This window comes from Periophthalmus magnuspinnatus, chromosome 24, assembly GCF_009829125.3.
Source record: "Periophthalmus magnuspinnatus isolate fPerMag1 chromosome 24, fPerMag1.2.pri, whole genome shotgun sequence".
NCBI classification, from domain to species: Eukaryota; Metazoa; Chordata; class Actinopteri; order Gobiiformes; family Gobiidae; genus Periophthalmus; species Periophthalmus magnuspinnatus.
In genome coordinates, this window is record NC_047149.1 from 25723783 (window position 1) to 25747604 (window position 23822).

The window sequence follows — 23822 nt, forward strand, 5'->3', positions numbered from 1 at the left end:
AGTCTTATTACGTCCATTTCTATTTCCAACCAGGATATCGAGCGCGCTAGTTGTTGTTAGCTTAACCGTCACGCCAAACCGGTGTCGGAGAGTTGTGAAAAGAGCTTATAAACTCATCACTGTGAATCATTAGGATGTTCAGAATGCATAAGGTCAGTGAGGAGTAACTCTGGACGACTGCAAACTGTTTAAAATGAGCTACACTTCTGTTTTTCACATTTTTAAGTCGGTAAATGTCATGTGCAGAGCGTTTAAGGTGGACCAGCTGCGTCAGCTTCACTGTTGAATCTCCTGCCCTCGTGTGGTTCTCACTGTGACAGTAACGAAGATGTGAAATTATGTATCTGGACCTGTCCACATGAAACAAAAACTGGCACAAATATTGTCCCTGTCAGCATCATAGTCTGTTTATATAAATGGACATAGCTAACCTGCTAGCCACAACACAATCAGGAAGTGCGCGCGCTTCTGACTCTGGCTCCAATTCACTTTCTATGTAAAAGCTGTCTCCTCTCTCTGTCTCTGCTGCTGTCAGACTCGTCATTTTGGTCTTAAATGTTCGTATTAACCCTCTACATGATCCTGGGGTTAAATTTTTTTTTTAGGTATTTTGAGGTTTTTTGTTTTTTTTTGTTTTTTTTTTGTTATTTTGTGGTTTTTATTTTATTTATTTTTATTTTGAGGGGTTTTTATTTGTTATTTTTATTATATTTTTTAAGTTATTTTGAGGGTTTTTAAAAAAAATTTCTTTCTTTTTATTATTATTTTGAGTTTTTGTTTGTTTTTTAATTATTTGGATTTTTTTTTTTTTTTTTTTTTTTGTTATTTTGAGTGTATTTTTTGTTTTTTTGATAAACTGTCTCCTCTCTCTGTCTCTGCTGCTCAGACTCATTTTGGTCTTAAATGTTCGTATTAACCCTCTACATGATCCTGGGGTTTTTATTTCACTATTGTGTCTGTAAATCAAGATATGAACATTAATAACAGACAAATCAGGCACCTCCTTTCCCCGAGGTCGCTCCTGTTAGCGCTAGCAGCAGGTTTGATCGACAGTGTTGCTAACCGCTCACTTCTTGCTAAACCAGTGGCACGGGTCCTCGCTCCTGATTGGCTCTTTGGTTGCTATGATACTCACGGTCAGAATTCTAAATATTGAACTTTACTCCAAATTAGCCGCTATAACTGCTAGCCTCGATGAGCTTCATTTGACTAGACCTTCATTTGACCCTAAATGACCTGATGTGGCTCGTACCCGGCTCTTTCTGTGTGGAGTTTGCACGTTCTTCCTGTGTCTGGGTGAGTTTCCTCCAGTTTCTCCTCATCAACCCAAAACACGCACGACAAATCCTCAAATCCCATCAGCTGAACTCGCCCGGCCCGAGACTAGACCCAGATCTGGAGACGGTCCCGCTGCTCCCGACAGGTTGCCACGACGACGCTGAAGACAATTATTACTTAACCTCAACGATCCAAAAACTGTGGAGGTAAACGCTTTGATTCACTCGTTAAAACTTTCACTGCGGCCCCTCTTGTCGCTCTCAGCAGTAGTTCCTGTTTACAGCGGCGCAGCTTCAGCCGCCGGCGCCGGATAAAAGTCTTTAATCCCACATCAAGATTCCCACAAAGAACCAACGAGAGGAACGTCTGACTCTGCACACGACCGCGTACTTTTGAATACATCAGCAAAAGTACTTTTTATATTGTCTGGGATATAGTGGTGTATGTGCAAGTCACTGCCTCCACAAATATGAATGAATAATGTCAAAGAGATTAAACTGCACTACTACAAGTACTACTGATACTACAAGTACTTCTGCTACTACAAGTACTACTGATACTACAAGTACTACTGATACTACAAGTACTACTGCTACTACAAGTACTACTGCTCCTACAAGTACTACTGCTACTACTACTACTACTGCTACTACTACTATTACTACTGCTACTACTGCTACTAATACTACTGCTACTAGGCAAGGCACATTTAGTCCTGTTTAGTCCTGGTTTAGTCCCTGTTTAGCCCCGGTTTAGTCCTGGTTTAGTCCTGGTTTAGTCCCGGTTTAGTCCCGGTTTAGTCCCGGTTTAGCCCCGGTTTAGCCCCGGTTTAGCCCCGGTTTAGTCCCGGTTTAGTCCCGGTTTAGTCCCGGTTTAGTCCCGGTTTAGTCCCGGTTTAGCCCCGGTTTAGTCCCGGTTTAGCCCCGGTTTAGTCCCGGTTTAGTCCTGGTTTAGCCCTGGTTTAGTCCTGGTTTAGTCCTGGTTTAGTCCTGGTTTAGTCCCGGTTTAGTCCCGGTTTAGTCCCGGTTTAGTCCCGGTTTAGTCCTGGTTTAGTCCTGGTTTAGTCCTGGTCCCTAAAGTCCTCAGAGTGTGAGATGGTTCATGTGGAACATAAGCTACTACTACTGCTAGTACTTGTACTTGTACTGCCCCATATTACTTCCTCCAGAGTGTAACTGGCTTGTTGTACACACACAGTACACATACAGTACATACACACACACAGTACATACACACAGTACACAGTACACACACACACACACACCCCGTACACACACACACACACACACACTGCTCTTGTGCTCGGGGCACATTGTCCGTGTGTTTTGCTTCAGACAAACTCATCAGGACTAAATCCTGTGTTTGTCTCTGTTACGTCACAGGATTTACTGGCACAGACAGAAAGGGCCAGTCTGAGCCCAAATCCCCCATAATGCTTCACTGTTTCCTGTTCGGCTCAGGGGAAACAAGCGGGTTCAGACTTAGGTGCGCTCTCGTCGTTTGGGTCACTTTTTGTGCATTTCGCTTCATCTGGTCCCAGGAGCAAAGTCAGTTGTGTGTTTTTAAAGGGCCCATGCTGCAAACTGAAAACTCTCTGTTCCACCTTGTGATGTCATCATGTGGTGATACATAGGTCTATAGGGGGCGCTGTCTCAACCACGTCCTCTTTTGGCTTCATAAATGTTCCCTTTTCTGTGTTATATTTCCAAACTCCCCTATTTCCTCAGATGAGCGTGAGCATCTCAAACAGCAGCTGTGTCCAAATCCACGACACGAGGATCAGAGCCACAAACACATGAACTGAATCTTAATCCAAAAGAGCCGATTCTCTCCCGATTCTCTCACGATTCTCTCCCGATTCTCTCCTTAAAACTCTTTTACTCTTAATATTGTACCACTATTATTATACTACTACTACTGCTTCTACTAGTACTGCTGCTGCTACTACTACTACTACTACTACTACTGCTGCTGCTACTGCTACTACTACTGCTGCTGCTACTGCTACTACTACTACTACTACTGCCGCTACTACTACTACTGTTAGTTCTGCCACTACAACTGCTACTGCTGCTACTACTGTTACTACTGACACTACTACTACTACTACTACTATTACTACTACTGCCTGTACTAGTGTTGCTACTACTGCTACTGGTACTACTATTACTACTATTATTATTACTACTACGGCTCCTTATTCCTCACTTACTTTCTGCATTCTGAACATCCTAAATATTCACACTGATGAGTTTATAAGCTCTTTTCACAACATTCAGAGACCAGGGCGAAGTTTTGCCATCACGCCGAAGCTAAAAAATAACTCGCATGCTAACTACGCACTTCCTGCTTCTCACACAATAGCCGACAGGACACATCAGACTTATTTTGACTTCAGGAGTTTCTTATACATCTTTACTTTTTACATCTGAACATGGGGGAAAAGTGGGTGCAGTTTCTTTAAAATCAACCTTTAAATCAGTCCTTTTGTGCTTGTGTCTGTATGGTTCTCATCTCTGTCACAGTGGGCGTGTCACTGTGGGCGTGTCACAGGTGGAGGTCAAAACGGGGGCAGATCGACAAAATGGCATCTTGAAAATAGTGAATTAAAGATTAAACTCAAACATGAATCAGTCCAAATAAAACTTCAGAGGCTCAACGAGAAGAAACGACTAGAACGCGGATAAAAACTCCAAAATACGCCGATTTAATTTACAATAAAACTATTTCTTACAGCGGCGGCAGTTGTTCAGGTAATAACACGAACCCTGGAAACAACAAAACTACTTTTTTATGGAGGAAAAAGCTCATTAACCATTAGAAAACTCCTCAAACAAAACGTACAGCTGCTCGTTTATGCGCAAATTATCAGGCAATTAATAAAGACGTCAATATGTTTTTATGATAATTCGTCGCTCAGGGGCCGTCCCATGTGACCTATTAAGAGAACGCCGTGTTTATGACGATGAGCCGAGCCTGAGGGGGGTCTCTGCTGCGACGGTCGCTCTTCTCTCCGCTACAAAAAGTGTGTACGGTCTGCGGAGCTGCGAGGCGTTCAGAGGCGACGTCACGATGCGTTCAAGTCCGTACGTTTAACTCGGTCTCATTAGAAACAAACAGACCGGACGGGGAGTGGAGGAGCTTCAGTCGAATGAAGCTAATCGAGGCTAGCTGTTATAGCGGCTAATTTGGAGCTAAGTTGCATATTTGGAATTCTGGCCGTGAGTGTCATAGTAACCAACGAGCCAATCAGGAGCGAGGATGTTGAAGGTAACGCCCCTTCCTTTAAGACCAAAATGAGTCTGACAGCAGCAGGTACAGAGAGGACACAGATTAAAAAAAACAAAAAATAAAGTAAATAAAACAACAACAACTCAAAATAAAAAAAAAACAAAAAAAAACTCAAAATAACTAAAAAAAGAAAGAAAATAAACAAAAAAAAACACCTCAAAACAACCAAAACAAATAAATAAAAAACTAAAAATAAAAAAAATAATAATAAAAAAGAAGAAAAAAAAACACACACACACACCTCAAAATAACAAAAAAAAAATACAAATAAAAAGTGACAATAACTCAACCCCCCCCCCCCCCCAAAAAAAAAAAAAAAAACTAAAAAATAAACTAAAAATAACTTAAAAAAATAAAATTAATTAACCCCAGGATCATGTAAAGCGGGTTAATACGAACATTTAAGACCAAAATGAGTCTGACAGCAGCAGGTTTTTCAATAGAAACTGAATTGGAGCCAGAGTCGATGGAGCAGGAAGTGCAAACATGATCACTTCCTGTTTGAAACGTGGCGACAGCAGGTTAGCTCTGTCCGTTTATATGTACAGTCTGTTTCATGCAAAAACACCAGGCATGTCCAAACTGTGGCCCGGGGGTCAAATGCGGCCCTCAGACCAATTTTTCTCGGCCCTCACGCTCCAGTTGAATTGGCCCATACCTTAAACTGTACTTTTTACTGTACATTTCTGAAAATCTACTTTAACAAACCCATATAATATATTTAATGTGTCCCACTGAGGATGTGAGGATGAATAAAGGTCTAATGGTTCAGTTTAACTTAATAACACAGATTTAAAGGTCCAATATGACACAAAACTGACTCTTGTGAGGGTTAAGTCGTGTTCTAATGTGTCAAAAACAGACCTGAAGTTGTGCTTTGTTTCATTCACATTTAGTTTGTTTCATCTCCAAAGCCCAAAAACGCTCTGTTCCACCTTGTGATGTCATCTAGTGGTAGTTTTCAAGTGAACAGCTCCTTTTACCTTTAGTTCAGTCAAAATTGGCAGGAATTCCAGGTCTGAAATGATCCAAATGATTCTAGTGAAGGTGTGTGGAGTTTAAAAACACTGTGGAGTAGGAGTAGTATAAGTAGTAGTAGTTGTATTAGTAGTTGTATTGGCAGTAGAATGTACTTATATAATTTGTACTAATTTTATTGAATATTGTTTTTCTTTTGCAGTGAATGACGTGGTTTTATTTTGTGATAAATGTCTGCTGGATTACATCATGTTCTTTATGTTTTGTTTTTTTTCCGCTCTGGCTAATATATCACTCTGTTCATTCATAATTTCATCCTCGTGTGGTTGTATTTTCTAGGTCGAGTCGTTGTCATGGCGACAGATCACAGTGTGTGGCCGCCGCGAGATTAGCACGAGCGACTCTGATAGACTGTGAAAGAGCAACAGGGTTTAGACACATCAGAGAGAGGGATATGAGGACTTAAGCAGCGCCGCACTGTAGTACTGTAGTACTGCAGTACCGTACTACAGTACTACTGGAGTACTGTACTACAGTACTACTGGAGTACTGTACTACAGTACTACTGGAGTACTGTACTACAAAGTGTGTAGTTTGTGTAGAGTGTGCAGTTTGTGTAGAGTGTGCAGTTTGTGTAGAGTGTGTAGTTTGTATAGAGTTTAGTTTGTGTAGAGTGTGTAGTTTGTGTAGAGTGTGTAGTTTGTGTAGAGTGTGTAGTTTGTGTAGAGTGTGTAGTTTGTATAGAGTTTAGTTTGTGTAGAGTGTGTAGTTTGTGTAGAGTGTGTAGTTTGTGTAGAGTGTGTAGTTTGTATAGAGTTTGTGTAGAGTGTGCAGTTTGTGTAGTGTGTGTAGTTTGTGTAGAGTGTGCAGTTTGTGTAGAGTGTGTAGTTTGTGTAGAGTGTGCAGTTTGTGTAGTGTGTGTAGTTTGTGTAGAGTGTGCAGTTTGTGTAGAGTGTGTAGTTTGTGTAGAGTGTGTAGTTTGTGTAGAGTGTGTAGTTTGTGTAGAGTGCAGTTTGTGTAGAGTGTGCAGTTTGTGTAGAGTGTGTAGTTTGTGTAGACTGTGTAGTTTGTGTAGAGTGTGTAGTTTGTGTAGAGTGTGTAGTTTGTGTAGAGTGTGTAGTTTGTGTAGACTGTGCAGTTTGTGTAGAGTGTGTAGTTTGTGTAGAGTGTGTAGTTTGTGTAGAGTGTGCAGTTTGTGTAGTGTGCAGTTTGTGTAGTGTGTAGTTTGTGTAGAGTGTGCAGTTTGTGTAGTGTGCAGTTTGTGTAGTGTGCAGTTTGTGTAGTGTGTAGTTTGTGTAGAGTGTGCAGTTTGTGTAGAGTGTGTAGTTTGTGTAGAGTGTGCAGTTTGTGTAGTGTGCAGTTTGTGTAGTGTGTAGTTTGTGTAGAGTGTGCAGTTTGTGTAGAGTGTGTAGTTTGTGTAGAGTGTGCAGTTTGTGTAGAGTGTGTAGTTTGTGTAGTGTGTAGTTTGTGTAGAGTGTGTAGTTTGTGTAGAGTGTGCAGTTTGTGTAGAGTGTGTAGTTTGTGTAGTGTGTAGTTTGTGTAGAGTGTGTAGTTTGTGTAGTGTGCAGTTTGTGTAGTGTGTAGTTTGTGTAGTGTGCAGTTTGTGTAGTGTGCAGTTTGTGTAGTGTGCAGTTTGTGTAGAGTGTGTAGTTTGTGTAGTGTGCAGTTTGTGTAGTGTGCAGTTTGTGTAGAGTGTGTAGTTTGTGTAGAGTGTGTAGTTTGTGTAGAGTGTGTAGTTTGTGTAGAGTGTGTAGTTTGTGTAGAGTGTGCAGTTTGTGTAGAGTGTGTAGTTTGTGTAGAGTGTGTAGTTTGTGTAGAGTGTGCAGTTTGTGTAGAGTGTGTAGTTTGTGTAGAGTGTGTAGTTTGTGTAGAGTGTGCAGTTTGTGTAGAGTGTGTAGTTTGTGTAGTGTGTGTAGTTTGTGTAGTGTGTAGTTTGTGTAGAGTGTGTAGTTTGTGTAGAGTGTGTAGTTTGTGTAGAGTGTGTAGTTTGTGTAGTTATTTTTAGCCTTGTCTAAATGTAGTTTGTTTGGAGCAGACAGAAGGAGGTTTGAGCGTCGGCTGTTCTCTTTGTTGTGTTGATATAAAATAAAAACCCCAGGATCATGTAGAGGGTGAATCTGAACATTTAAGACCAAAATGAGTCTGACAGCAGCAGAGACAGAGAGAGGACACAGCTTATCAATAGAAAGTGAATTGGAGCCAGAGTCGATGAAGCAGGAAGTGCGCACATGATCACTTCCTGTTTAGAACGCGGCGTTAGCAAGTTAGCTACGTCCATTTATATAAACAGTCGATGCTTCTTGCTTAGTCGTACTTTCTGATTCCTTGTTTGGACCTGGTTTAGTTCTGTTTTGGTCCCGGTTTGACCTGGTTTGGCCCTGGTCTGGTCCTGATATAACCCTGGTCCACTTTGTCTCTATATATTCACAGTAAAAATAACAACCGTCAGACGAGTATGCGCTTCCGACTGTGCACCCAAACAAAAGAGCCGATCTGTGCAGGGCTCAGAGCAGATATATCCACAAACATCTCCGCTTTTGTAAACAGAATGAGTCAGAGCTGTGGCCTGTACGCGCTCTGTGTATACGTTCTGTGTACATGCTCTGTGTAAACTTATTTAAAATATTTGTGTTCATTAAAGAGGCTCTGCTGTGCTGATGGGACGGGCGACAAATCATGTTTATTTAAAAAAGAGTGGGTGAGTTTAGAGATGTAGTGCAGTGGGATTGTAAATGTCATAGTGATAAAACAAAACTCTAAGTGGAGCGTTGATATATTTAAAGTCATTTAAAGTGTTTTACAGAATAAGAAAGACATTAAAATCACAATACAACAAATCAAAACATAAATAATCATCATAAAGTGAAGATTAAAAGAGAAAAGGCAGAATAAAAACATTTCAGTCATATTCAGATAAACAGTCTGGATTTAAACATGGTCAAAGGATAAAACTGAAACACTGATTCAACATGTTTTGTCCTGGTTTAGTCCTGGTTTAGTCCTGCTTTAGTCCTGCTTTAGTCCTGCTTTAGTCCTGATTTAGTCCTGGTTTAGTCCTGGTTTAGTCCTGGTTTAGTCCTGCTTTAGTCCTGCTTTAGTCCTGGTTTAGTCCTGCTTTAGTCCTGGTTTAGTCCTGCTTTAGTCCTGGTTTAGTCCTCGTTTAGTCCTGCTTTAGTCCTGCTTTAGTCCTGGTTTAGTCCTGTCTCTGGGCACCAGCAGGGGGCCGCTCCCTGAGGGCCACCACCTGCTTCTCTCATAAATATGTTACTGCTTCATCTGCAACGTTCCACAATAATCTGTTTGCCCCTCTGTGTTTGCCCTCTGTGTTGCCCGTCTCTGTTTGCCCCTCTCTGTATTTGCCCCTCTGTGTTTGCCCCTCTGTATTTGCCCCTCTGTATTTGCCCCTCTCTGTTTGCCCCTCTGTATTTGCCCCTCTCTGTTTGCCCCTCTGTGTTTGCCCCTCTGTGTTTGCCCTCTGTGTTGCCCGTCTCTGTTTGCCCCCCTCTGTGTTTGCCCCTCTCTGTTTGCCCCTCTGTATTTGCCCCTCTCTGTGCTGTCGTCTCTTCTGTTTCTTGTCACATTTTCAAAACAAATCACTTTTATTATTTCACTACATTTCCCTCCTCCCTGTTGAGCAGTTCCAACATGGCCGCCGTCCAACCTCAGAGGGACAGAGATCCCGTCACACACACACACACACACACACACACACACACACACACACACTGAGACCCTCTCACACTGAGTGGCTCCTGCAGAGTCACACTGTTTAACTCTAGAGCCTCTTGATCAAATCGCTGCTTTTTCTTCCATTTGGCCTGATCCTCTGCACTGGAAAATTATTATTTATTTATGTTGTTGTTTGGTCAATTAAAACTCCATCCATCCATTTTCTTCCTCTTGTCCGGGGCCCGGTCGTGGGGGCAGCAGTCTAAGCAGGGACTCCCAGACTTCCCTCACCCCAGACACTTCCTCCAGCTCCTCTGGTAATAATAATCTGGTCACATAGTTTAAAGCATCTAACAGTGAGATCGACAGTGACTGAAGGTGATTGTCCAGCAGCACCTGGATGTTCTGGATGTTCTGATAGTTTTTGCTGTCATCTGTTCTGTGTTCAGTTTGTGTTCAGTTCTTGTTCAGTTCGTGTTCATTCATGTTCCATCCGTGTTCGGTTCGTGTTCCGTTCTTGTTCCGTTCGCGTTCATTTCGTGTTCCGTTCTTGTTTGGTTCGCGTTCAGTTCGTGTTCGGTTTGTGTTGGTTCGTTTTCCGTTCGCGTTCAGTCCGTGTTCTGTCCATGTTCCGTTGGTGTTGTGTCTACAGTTGTGTCCCTCTCGTTGATGGGACACAGGGCGTGTCTTTGTGCGTTGTGTTTGGGACAGAGATCCTCGTCTTTTGGACTCGTGTTTGGAAACAGAGGATTTTGTGTCTGACACAAAGAGACTGTGTGAGTCAAACTGATGCAACGACAAACTGGAGCATTAAAGGTCCTGGATTAGGCAAACGACATCCAAATGATTCTAGTGAAGGTGCATGGAGTTTAAAGTCAAACTGAAAACACTCCGTTCCACCTTGTGATGTCATCATGTGGTGATACAGGAAGTGCTCCACTGTGTTTTTAAACTCCACACACCTTCATTTATAGAATCATCTGGATCATCTCAGACCTGGATTTTCTCTGTCCTTTCTCTCCTCACTTTTATTATCAACTTTCTTCCTTCGCTTTCTTTTTTAATTGAAATCTTTTTTCAATTTGTTAAATTGAAAAGTACCACTTGATGACATCACAAGGTGGAACAGAGCGTTTTGAGCTCACACTTTTTCAGCCTGGAATCTAATTATAAAATGACAAAAAGAGACAAAAGTTCTACCACCAACTATAAAAATCCAAACATATTTAATTATATTTATTTATTTATATATTTATTTATAAAAATACAAATATTCTGGTGTGTGTCTGTCTGTGTGTGTGTGTGTGTCTGTCTGTGTGTCTGTCTGTGTGTGTCGGGGTGTGTCTGTGTGTGTGTCTGTGTGTGTGTCTGTGTGTGTGTCTGTCTGTGTGTGCGTGTCTGTCTGTGTGTGTGTCTGTGTCGACATAATAAGTTGTAACTCTATTAATTCATCTCTGTTGTGTTTTTATGAATGAATCTGTCTGATGTGACTCGTGTGTGATTCTGATCTAAACATCATTAAACTCCACAGGCTCAGACTCATTTTCCCTCATGACAATTAACGTAAAATAGTCACTGTGTGTGTTTACGTTTGTGTGATCAGGGGTTTTGTGTGTTCTCGTTCTGTGTGTGTTTACGTTTGTGTGACCTCTGTCCTCCCTCTCCTTTTCTCCTCCTCTCTCTCTCCCTCCTCCTCTCTCTCTCCCTCCTCTGTCTCTCTTTCCCTCCCTCCTCTCTCTTTCTCTCCCTCCTCCTCTCCTCCCTCTCTTTTTCTCCTCCTCTCTCCCTCCTCTCTCTCCTCTTCTCTCTCTTTTCTCCTCCCCTCTCTCTCCTCCCCTCTCTCTCTCTTTCTCTCCCTCCTCTCTCTCTCTTTCTCTCCCTCCTCTCTCTCTCTTTTTCTCTCCCTCCTCCTCTCTCTTGTCTTCTCTCTCTTTTCTCCTCCTCTCTCTCCTCCTCCTCTCTTTCTCTCCGTCTTCAAAAACTGTTGACTGTGTTCACTCAAATTGTGGTTTTGATGTTTAAATATTTTCCCAACAAAACACTATTATTATTATTAGTAGTAGTAGTAGTAGTAGTAGTAGTAGTAGTAGTAGTAGTAGTAGTAGTAGTAGTAGTAGTAGTAGTAGTAGTAGTAGTAGTAGTAGTAGTAGTAGTAGTAGTAGTAGTAGTAGTAGTAGTAGTAGTAGTGTGAACACTGGTTTGTGCCTCCATCAGAGAAAAAACCCTCTGAAAACTGTCCATTAGCCTAATTGCTTGTTGCTGATTTAACGTAGCGATAGCAGAGTTAGCGCTGTTAGCTCGTAGACTGATGCTATCCAGTTTGATGCTAATGTGCGTCGGGCTGCGTCGTCCTGTGTCCTGCCTCAAGGTCGTTGTGCAGCGAGTCTGAAACAGGGAGACTTTAGACGAACAAACAAAGATAGCAGGTTAGCTAGCAGGTTAGCTACGCCCATTTATATAAACAGTCTGTGGTTCTGAACTAAATATAAATGTTTTCTATCGATCATATCCTATTCGGATATTAACAGATACGTGAGGCTAAAGTCACATTTTGTCTTAGTGATTATTTCGGTAAATTATGTAGCAGCAATTTGAGTTTCTATCAGTAAAGTAAAATAAAAAAGACGTTTGGCTGCTGGACACTGCCTTATATCTGTCTGAAGAGAGGCGCTAACGACACTGAAGCTAACACGTCTGTTTGTTTACAGTTTTAGGTCTATAGAGCTTCATTAAGTGTGCACTGTGACTCATATTTTGCATAATGGCTCAGGCCCCTAATGGCTGCTCTCACGCCTATTAGCATACTGGCTATTAGCATACTGGCACTATTATTTTCCTTGTTTTGATTTAGGTCTGAGGATGGAGTTATAAACGGGCATGTAGCATATCCGTCCTCGCTAACTCTCCAGACGCTAAGTGGCTTCTACATCTGAGTCGATATAGACTTACTGCTCCACATTAAAGTTAAACCTCGGTCTGCTGCAGCTATTCATCTGTAAACGAGGAAGTAAAAGCGCCAATTAGCTTCTCCGCTAACGGCTTGTGGCTTCTGTCTCGGTGCGCGTGCTGCACCTGGTCCTTCGACGGCTCAAAGCGAAGACGTTTCTCTGACCGTCTGTGAAACGGGAGGAAACGTGGACTCTCAAAACTATAAGTGGAACAAATGTGACTCCAGATGTGTGTGTACAGTTATATCATCACACATTTATGAGACCAATAGAAGAATAATTCAAAATAAAACAAAATATTAGTTTGTTAATCGCGCAAAATTGACTTTTCTGAGTTTTAAACGATGTTCTAGTCGTTTCTTCTCAACTTTTACTCACTTGAAGTTGTGTTTGGATTGATTCATGTTTGAGTTTATCTTTGACTATTTTCAAGACGCCATTTTGTCGATCTGCCCCCGTTTGCACCTCCACCTGTGACACGCCCACTGTGACACGCCCACTGTGACACGCCCACTGTGACACGCCCACTGTGACACGCCCACTGTGACGTAGTAGTCCGCAGTTTTCTAACGCCGCAATCAGCTGACTTTTTTCTTTTATTCAGTCTTTTTAGATGAATATTGTGATTTAAAATGTGTAAATTATAACAAAATAATCCACAGAGATGAGAACCATAGAGACACAAGCTCAATAGGACGGATTTAAAGGTGCACTGTGTAATATTTCCGGTGGAGAGTGCGTGCGTCATTGCTCGTCTCCGTGGAGCCGTTTATTGATTCCTTCGCCTTGAATCTTCCGCACTATTGAATTAAACCTGCAGTATCACCATGGAGACGATCAGCTGACACCACTAGGCCAAGTTACAGGTCAGATCTGTGGAGAGGCGACCCCGCTCCAATTAGAACGCACATGTTTTGAAATGAAATTGAATAAATGCAAGATGATTTAATATTGTGAAACATTAAAGGCCACGTATTAAAGTGGACAAGCATTTGGCAGACTGCGAGTAAGAAAAGTTACATTGTGCGTCTTTAGTTGAATGTTTATTTATCAGAACGTTCATTTATTTCTGTATTTGTGGCTTTTAAATCAGTGGAATAAACCAAACTGAACGTGATTGTCCCTCAGATGCCCCGACACACAGAAACTACCACACCAGCTTCAAATATAACCACAATCTGTTCCAGCAATTAGCCTGTTCCCAGTGAGCTCCAGTGGTGCAGTGTTGAATAATTCATGTGTTTGTATCAGCACAAAACCTCATTACTGTGACGCCGTCTACGCACTGGGCTCCACACAACACAATAACGCACAAGGAGCAGCATTTAAATGGGAAATTCATTTGTTTTGTTTTTATTTTGATCTTCACATGCGAAAGTCTCGTATTTAATGATTGTGAAGCTGAATTTGAGTTAAAAAAATGAGGGAAAATGAGAGCAGTGTTATCATTTTAAAGCCACAGTGTGTAACTTTGTCAAAAATACTACAAAACTAAAATAAATGTTTTTTTCATTACGGATGGTTTGATCGATCGGCAGCTTATGTCTTTAGTCCAACAAAATTTATTCAGTCACTTACAGCCGTACAATTTTAATTTATTCATTTTTATTTTTATTTTATTTTATTTTATTTTATTTTATTTTATTTTATTTTATTTTATTTTATTTTATTTTATTTTATTTTATTTTATTTTATTTTATTTTATTTTATTTTATTTTTATTATTTTTTTATTTTAATTTTTATTATTTTTATTTATTTATTTTTTTTTCATTGTAGATGGTTTCATTGCACTAAAAACACAGAAAAACACACGTCTTTACTCTGAACGGGCTCGCATCTCCACAAACCTGACTCTTATCTGGCTTGTTTCCATGGAAATGTTGTTCCTTTGGCTGTAATATTCCACAGTATGGCTTAAAACTCATCTATCTCCATCGTGAAAGTCCATTCAAAGTGTAGTTTTAAAGTTTCTGTTTCCATGGACTCACATAGTTGACTTTCCACCTCCAGAAAGTTACATATTATCACTTTAAATCAGCATTTTGTTCATCTCCAAGGTAAATAAAACAAAAGCAACTTGTTAGAGTGTTTGTCCTCTGATGTGAAGGTTTGCCGGTTCGAATCCCGCTCTCTTTAATCTCATTTGCTAAAGCTGTGTGGACTTTAAAAACACAGTGGAGCTCTTGTGTGCTGTGTTTCCATGGAGATAGACGAGGTTAATTAATTACCAAACTGTGGAACATTCTACAGGCGAGAAAGCAGATGGCTGACTCTCCATCAGAAAGGTTCCACAGGGTTTTCTATTGAGATATTCTGATGTGTAGAGCCGATATTCGCTCTGTTTAGCTTATGGGCGATCGGTCTTAAATCTCCAAGAGAGGCCGATATTTAACAAACAAAACAAAACAAACAAACAAACAAAAAACTCCAAATAAGTAAAAAAAAAAAAAAAAAAACTCCAAATAACAAAAAAAACGAAAACAAACAAACTCAAAATAACAAAAAATAAAAATAACCAAAAAAAACCCAAAAAAACCTGTATAACAAAAAAAGGGAATTAAACTTTAAACCTAAACTTTAAAATAAAAAATAAAAACTCAAAAAGTGAAAAAAAAAAACTCAAAAAAGAGAAAGAAATTCTAAAAAAAACCCAATAATAAAATAAATAAATAAATAACTAAAAAAAAACTGAACCTGAACAGGATCATGTAGAGGGTTAATACGAACATTTAAGACCAAAATGAGTGACAGCAGCAGAGACAGAGAGAGGACACAGTTTATCAATAGAAAGTGAATTGGAGCCAGAGTCGACGGAGCAGAAAGTGCGTCCATGATCACACCGCGGCAGGTTAGCTATGTCCATTTATATAAACAGTCTATATTTTGTACTAAATTGTTTGGGGAAAATTACCAGAATTGGTTGTGTATATCACTCCGAAAATATGAGCCATCTTCTCCAAAAACACACTGGTTGATCTCTCGTTTCCTATCGAGTGTGTTCTTCCCAGGACACACACTCTCGTTTCCTATCGAGTGCGTTCTTCCCAGGACACACACTCTCGTTTCCTATCGAGTGCGTTCTTCCCAGGACACACACTCTCGTTTCCTATCGAGTGCGTTCTTCCCAGGACACACACTCTCGTTTCCTATCGAGTGCGTTCTTCCCAGGACACACACTCTCGTTTCCTATCGAGTGCGTTCTTCCCAGGACACACACTCTCGTTTCCTATCGAGTGCGTTCTTCCCAGGACACACACTCTCGTTTCCTGTCGAGTGCGTTCTTCCCAGGACACACACTCTCGTTTCCTATGGAGTGCGTTCTTCCCAGGACACACACTCTCGTTTCCTGTCGAGTGTGTTCTTCCCAGGACACACACTCTTGTTTCCTGTCGAGTGCGTTCTTCCCAGGACACACACTCTCGTTTCCTATCGAGTGTGTTCTTCCCAGGACACACACTCTTGTTTCCTGTCGAGTGTGTTCTTCCCAGGACACACACTCTCGTTTCCTATCGAGTGTGTTCTTCCCAGGACACACACTCTGGTTTCCTGTCGAGTGTGTTCTTCCCAGGACACACACTCTCGGTCTTTGCTTCTCTGTTATTTATTCATATCTGCTCTTCGCTGGTGAATATTTGAATATCCATCTTCTTCTGTGAACATCTGTGTGTCCCATAACTGTCACTCAAACTGAATTCCTCGTTTCTGTTTCCGTCGCTCCGTAGCTTCAGATTTCCACGATGTTTTTGCCTTCGCTGAATCGTCCCAAACCTCATTTATTCATCGTGTTGGTGCCATTTTGAGAAGTTGAGAAGTCCCTGTTTAAATATTAATAAAAACGATTCAGACGAGAAGAATCAAACACGTTATTGTATCGATGGTTTTGCAGTGGCCAATATTATAAATGTAAGAGGCTCTGTGTTATACCGGGTCTATATGGCTGATATTATAAATGTAAGAGGCTGTGTGTTATACCGGGTCTATATGGCTGATATTATAAATGTAAGAGGCTGTGTGTTATACCGGGTCTATATGGCTGATATTATAAATGTAAGAGGCTGTGTGTTATACCGGGTCTATATGGCTGATATTATAAATGTAAGAGGCTGTGTGTTATACCGGGTCTATATGGCTGATATTATAAATGTAAGAGGCTGTGTGTTATACCGGGTCTATATGGCTGATATTATAAATGTAAGAGGCTGTGTGTTATACCGGGTCTATATGGCTGATATTATAAATGTAAGAGGCTGTGTGTTATACTGGCTCTATATGGCTGATATTATAAATGTAAGAGGCTGTGTGTTATACTGGGTCTATATGGCCAATATTATAAATGTAAGAGGCTGTGTTATACCGGGTCTATATGGCTGATATTATAAATGTAAGAGGCTGTGTTATACCGGGTCTATTTGGCTGTTATTATAAATGTAAGAGGCTGTGTGTTATACTGGGTCTTCATTGTCAATATTAACAATGTAAGAGGCTGTGTTATACCGGGTCTATATGGCTGATATTATAAATGTAAGAGGCTGTGTGTTATACCGGGTCTTCATTGTCAATATTATAAATGTAAGAGGCCGTGTGAGACGTTAATGAGTGAGTGAGTTTGCTGAAGATGAGGTATTTTTTTGGTATTTCAATATAAAAAGGCAGAATAAACTCGCAAAAGTTCCCAAGTTTAATCTGTGTTTTGTGTAAATACAGTGTTTCCTAGTAGTTTTTTTCCGTATAAATAGTAGTTTTTGCATAAACTCCCCCTGCTGGTATCGTCTTGTCAGTGCAGTTTGTGTCAGATACATAGATAATAGTTCTGAGAGCTTTTTATTTAAGCAATCGGCAGCATATGTCTTTAATCCAACAAGAATTTATTTAGTCACCTACAGCTGTACTATTATTATTTTTATTTATTTATTTATTTATTTATTTATTTATTTATTTATATTTAAATCCAGACAGACATATTAAAATGTGTGTGTGTGGCTAAAGCATGTTGAAATTGAAGGGAAGAGAGTGTGTGTGGGGGAGAAGGGCTCAAGTGGAAACATGAAGGGAGATAAAATTAAAATGAATAGTGATTAAAAAAAAAAATAAAATAAAAATCAGAGCTGGTGGAGCGCTGTGTTCCTTGCACAGCTGTAGCCCCAGATTTTGTGCCCCCTGTTGTCTGGTAAAAACATTACATCACAGACTTTGTAAAGGCCCCCTGTCTGCACCGGGCCCCTCGTAAACCGCCCCCTTCGCCCCCCTTCAGTCTGACGCCCCTGGTCATTCTAGTGCATTCAGATGTACTTTTTTTTACCTTCAAACCCTCCCTCGCTCTCTGCTTTCTCACTTCACAGCTTCAGACGATGTTTTTGTCTTCTCCGAATCTTTCCAAACCTCATTTATTCATCGTGTTGATGCCATTTTGAGCCAGACGCTGAAAAGTCCCCGTTTAAATATTAAAGCCTCCGACAAGTGAAAGAATCAGACTCACGCGCTCCGCTGTCTTGACGTTTCTGTTCGCTGTGGTCAGGATCAAGAGCGTACGAGGCTAAAAAACTCTCACCTCTCAGCCAGAAGGTCACAGGTTCAACTCCCGATGCTGAGTTTGCATGTGCTCCCTGTGTCTGTGTGGACTTCATACTTTTTTCACTGATTTCTCTTGCATATTTATTCATTTTAATTGCAAGAGCTCATGTAAAATGTGTATTCTTGCTCTAAGCGGGGTCTCCTTTCCATAGATCTGACCTGTTATTTGGCTCAGGGGCTTGGGGTTACCTGCTTTTTGCAACGGAGGTGGATTTTAAAGGTCCTATATTACATAAAACTGACTCTTGTGAGGTTTAAGTCGTGTTATTATGTTTCTACCTCCTCAAAAACAGACCTGGACTTGTGTTTTGTGTTTTCTTCTTGCTTTTTCCAGCTAAAACCACACGCTCTGACCGAACTTTACAAAGACGAGCGGATCTGGAGCTGCATCCCGTCTCCCTGATCCCAGATTCGGTGATTGACAGGCGGATTAACCAATCAGAGAGACGCATGGTCCATTCACGTCAAAACAAACATGGCTGCTTATACGTAAAAAAGAAGAAGAAAAAAAAACAGAAACATAAAAGACTGATTTATCTCAAGTTATATTTTGTTACGAGAATTTTTAGGCGTCTTTTGCGTTTGAAAAACACGTGACACAAAGCGGGGACTGTGGTTGGACCATGGAGCGGTTAAAATAACTAGATAAGAGTGTCGAGTTGGACTAGTGGCCACTCATTGGTACTACAACGAAAAAAAACCTCTTGCCCAGAAATTGAGCGAAATGTGATCACAAACCGCTCGTGTTCGTCTCACGGGGACTGACAGGCGCCTACGACTTTCACAAAGGTGGAATTTTGTGCCGATTTTGACCTATTTTCAGATCATAAACTTTTTCTCAGCTCAAAATCTGTCTGTTGTCTTAAAAACACTTTTTAATGGTTAGCTTTAACTACACTCTGTCGCTCAAGCTCTGATTGGTCAGAGCGGCCACATGGTACGACATGAATGTGCTAAACCGTCATGAACCAGCCTCAGGTTTAGAACACGGGTCAGAACCTCCTGGAAAAATAAACATTATCATTTATAATTTGTAATGTATTTATTATTCCCTTGTCTCTTTCTCGTTGCTCTCGTTGCTCAAAGTCTCATGGCGGGAGCTCAACTGTGTGTGATCCACGGACAACGCAGGACTGGAGCTTCCTGTCTTTCTTGCTCTTTCTTTATTCTTTATTTGTCAGGGAACGTGTACAAATTCATTACTCTTACAAAAGAAGAGATTGGACAGAACCAGGTCTGAACCAGGTCAAAACCAGGTCAAAACCAGGACTAAACCAGGTCTAAACCAGGTCTAAACCAGGTCTAAACCAGGTGTAAACCAGGTCAAAACCAGGTCTAAACCAGGTCTAAACCAGGTCTAAACCAGGTCTAAACCAGGTCAAAACCAGGTCAAAACCAGGTCTAAACCAGGTCTAAACCAGGTCAAAACCAGGTCTAAAACAGGTCTAAAACAGGTCTAAAACAGGTCTAAACCAGGTCTAAACCAGGTCTAAACCAGGACTAAACCAGGACTAAACCAGGACTAAACCAGGACTAAACCAGGTCTAAACCAGGTCTAAACCAGGTCTAAACCAGGACTACACCAGGTCAAAACCAGGTCAAAACCAGGTCAAAACCAGGTCAAAACCAGGTCTAAACCAGGTCAAAACCAGGTCAAAACCAGGTCTAAACCAGGTCTAAACCAGGACTAAACCAGGTCAAAACCAGGTCAAAACCAGGTCTAAACCAGGTCTAAACCAGGTCTAAACCAGGTCTAAACCAGGACTAAACCAGGACTAAACCAGGACTAAACCAGGTCTAAACCAGGACTAAACCAGGACTAAACCAGGTCTAAACCAGGTCTAAACCAGGACTAAACCAGGACTAAACCAGGACTAAACCAGGTCTAAACCAGGACTAAACCAGGACTAAACCAGGACTAAACCAGGTCTAAAACAGGTCTAAACCAGGTCTAAACCAGGTCTAAACCAGGTCTAAACCAGGACTAAACTAGGACTGAATCACTTGCACCAGATTTATCTCCTGTTCTTCCGTCTTCAGTCTCTGTGCAGGTGAACACACATTAAAACACATTTCATTAGGATTTCATTACATTATTCGTAGCTGCTAAAGGCTAAACTCGCGACACGCACCATTTTGCTCGACCTTTTGACTCCAGCGTGCGGCCACGTTTACACCCCGAGGCTTGAGTTGGACCGTCTCAAGTTTGGACAGAGGCGTTTCACCTCTGGACCCGTCTGGATTCGATCAGAACGTAAAAAGAACGACCTCAAAAACAACCACATCCTCCTCTGAACCCACAAACAAACCACATCTCACCTGCTTCACTCCTCCACTCTCCTGTATTTGCTCTTTTCAAACTCTTCCGTCTGACTCAGCTCTTTCACTCTCTGCCTTCAGGGTCACGCCGCTAATTTTAGCCTCGCGCCGCGGCCGGAGCAGATGGGACGGATGGGATGTTTTTCCTTGTAAAACTCATTTGCAAGTCAAAAAACGTCTCCGTGTTTCACCTCATCCCGTTAATGCGGACGCTTTGATCCAACGACGGGGCAGCGGTGGAAAGTGAAGGTTTAGACGGTTACGAGACGATACGGGAATCAGGAATCAGAGACACAAACTGAAAACACTCTGTTCCACCTTGTGATGTCATCAAGTGGTGATACAGGAAGTGCTCCACTGTGTTTTTAAACTCCACGCGCCTTCATTTCTAGAATAATTTGGATGATTTCAGTCCTGGAATTGCCAATCTCTACTGAACTAAAAAGTAAAAGGAGCGGTTAACTTGAAAACTACCACTTGATGACATCACAAGGTGGAACGGAGCATTTTGAGCTTTGGAAATGTAACAGACTAATAATAAAGTGTGACTCAAACATGTGAATGAAACAAAACACAACTCCAGGTCTGTTTTTGAGTAGGAAACAGGATTAGAACATGACTTTTGTAGAATATAATATATAATGAGCTGTCAGTTATTTTATTTTAAAGGTTTGGAGTTAAAATACAGTTGTCCCTCGTTATATCGTGGTTCACCTTTCACGGTAACTGTTCTGTTTCTTGGATTTTTTTAGTGCAGTTTCACATGTTTTTTTTTTTTTACAGTCTATGATCGTGCATTGTGTTGTGCGTCCTGATTGGCTGTTGGACTGTAGACCATTGTGTCGTGCGTCCTGATTGGCTGTTGGACTGTAGACCATTGTGTCGTGCGTCCTGATTGGCTGTTGGACTGTAGACCATTGTGTCGTGCGTCCTGATTGGCTGTTGGACTGTAGACCATTGTGTCGTGCGTCCTGATTGGCTGTTGGACTGTAGACCATTGTCCATCAGTCTCCTCCGTGCCGTGTCTCCTGTCCAGTACAGAATGTGTTCAGACAAATTTACATAAACGTTGGATCTCAGTGTGACTCTGAAGTGCTGTACGTTTGCAATTTGTTTTCTCCACCGACAAAACCCACAATGTCGATGAAACGTTCTGCACCGACAAAGACGCCGACGAAGGTTTGAACTTTGAGAGAGTTTAAACGAGAGAGAAATGTGAGAAAATGTTAACGCCTGTGTGAGAAAAGTGTATAAAGTGTGTGGTGAGGGGTTTTACAGACAAAAACATAGAGAATAATGTAAAAAATAAAGCTGATACTTCACGGATTTTGCCTTTTGTGGGTTATTTTTAGAGCGTGACCCCCGCGATAAACGAGGGACCAGTGTAACTTCAGAATGGATTTTGATTTGAGTGAAACCAGCTGAAATTCTGGGTCACAGTTGCACCAGCCAGAGCAGGGACTCCCAGACCTCCCTCACCCCAGACATGTCCTCCAGCTGAGGTGTTACCAGGTGGAACATGTCCTCAACATCTCCCCATTATCGTAAATTAATTAATACAATCTAGATTATTATTATTTCTATTAATTATACAAACAGACCAAAGACGCCGATTCTTAGTCCAGGGGAAGATTTGACTTTTTAAACATTTTCAATCAAATAATCCAGGTCTTTTTTTGTCAAAACTGCTCAGATTAAGATTAATTTATGAGTTTGAGTCAGTTTATGTTTGTTAAAGTGTTGTTTTTCGAGCTCTGGAGCGTCACACAGACACGGTGTTGGACAGCGGTCTCATTAAAGGACAGATGCTGGACGAGAGTTGATTAACGTTGGATTAAACTGTTAGTCCAACATGAGATTAGACCTGATCCTGTCTCTTAAACTCCTCCTCAGATAGTTCAAGTTGTTTAATCTCTGTGTCTCTCTGTCTTGTCTCGATCCATCTGCTCTGTGCTCGTTATTAGGCCTCATTTGTTAATTACCACAGCAACTTATCGTTCAGTAGATGGTAGAAAGAACAGTGTTTTGGGGGATTTAATATTTATGAGGGCTTTTTCTTTTTCACTTATAATACTTTCAGTGGGTAATACTTGTGGTTTTGTGTCTCGTTGCAGTGAGCAGAGCATTTGTCAGGCGCGAGCCTCAGTCATGGTTTACGACGACACCAGTAAGAAATGGGTCCCAATCAAACCAGGACAACAAGGATTCAGCCGCATCAACATCTACCACAACACTGCCAACAACACCTTCAGAGTGGTGGGAGTGAAGCTGCAGGACCAGCAGGTACTGAGCCAGGACTAAAACAGGACTGAACCAGGACTAAAACAGGACTAAAACAGGACTGAACCAGGACTAAAACAGGACTGAGCCAGGACTAAAACAAGACTGAACCAGGACTAAAACAAGACTGAACCAGGACTAAACCAGACTGGAGACCCGGAGGTGGACTCTTCCATCACTCTGGCTGACGTGAGGTGGTTAAAGCTCCTCTGTGGCTCCGGGGGTGGACGAGATCCGTCCCGGGTTCCTCGGGTCTCTGGATGTTGTGGGTCTTGGCTGACACGTCTCTGCAACATCGCGTGGCGTCGGGGACAGTACCTGTGGACTGGTAGACCGGGGTGGTGGTCCCTCTGTATAAGAAGGGGGACCGGAGGGTGTGTTCCAATTACAGGGGAATCACACTCCTCAGCCTTCCCGGTAAGGTCTACTCCAGGGACTGGAGAGGAGAATCCGACCGATAGTCGAACCTCGGATTCAGGAGGAGCAGTGTGGTTTTCGTCCTGGTCGTGGAACACTGGACCAGCTCTATACTCTCCATCGGGTCCTCGAGGCTCATGGGAGTTTGCCACAGTCCACATGTGTTTTGTGGATCTGGGGAAGGCACCGTGTCCCTCGTGGTGTCCTTTGGGGGGGGGGGGGGGGGGGGGGGTGCTTCGGGAGTATGGGGTCCGGGGCTCTTTGCTAAGGGCTGTCCGGTCCCTGAACGACCGGAGCAAATCTGAGGCTATGGTTCTCGACCGGAAAAAGGAGGAGTTCAAGTATCTCGGGGTATTGTTTACGAATAAACCAGAACTAGACCAGGACTAAACCAGGACTAAACCAGGTCTAAATATCTACCAACCAATATTATCACATCGACCTTCCATAAAACCAGGAGTCATGTGAAATGAATATTTAGTTTTTGTGAAATACCCCAGTCATTTTTGGCCTAATGATGATGATTAATATTCTTAATTTGAGCCGTTTAAACCCGTTTCGACGCCGCTCTGCACAGAAATGTTTCAGTGTTTGGGCCTCGATTGCAACATCCAGCTGCTATTTCTGGATCTGGATCCAGAGATGCTGCTTTGAAGTGACTTGAAAAACGTCGTCATCAAAAAAACGGCGCACTTCTCTGTTTAGTTTTGCTTTTGGTGCCGGAGTCAAAACTCAGAAACATGTTCATAAGAGAAAGATCGTGAATTAAATATGACAGAACAAGATGAACTGAAGAGGAGAAAATCAATCCAAGAAAAACAGAAAGTCAGAAAATGTTTAATGAGACGAGATCGAACCAGGACTAAAACAGGTCTAAAACAGGACTGAACCAGGACTAAAACAGGACTGAACCAGGACTAAAACAGGACTGAACCAGGACTAAAACAGGACTGAACCAGGACTAAAACAGGACTGAACCAGGACTAAAACAGGTCTAAAACAGGACTGAACCAGGACTGAACCAGGACTAAAACAGGACTGAACCAGGACTAAATTGGGACTGAACCAGG

The 23822-nt window shown here is 41.7% G+C and overlaps 1 protein-coding gene across 1 annotated transcript in view; it reads left to right on the top strand.

Moving 5' to 3' along the window:
* evlb (Enah/Vasp-like b) overlaps window positions 1–23822 on the top strand; it is an 89367-nt gene that overhangs the window by 41965 nt on the left and 23580 nt on the right. Inside the window, exon 2 of the mRNA XM_055232068.1 lies at window positions 22170–22338. Within this exon, the coding sequence (XP_055088043.1) occupies window positions 22170–22338 (169 nt within the window). The remainder of the gene's footprint in view (window positions 1–22169; window positions 22339–23822) is intronic.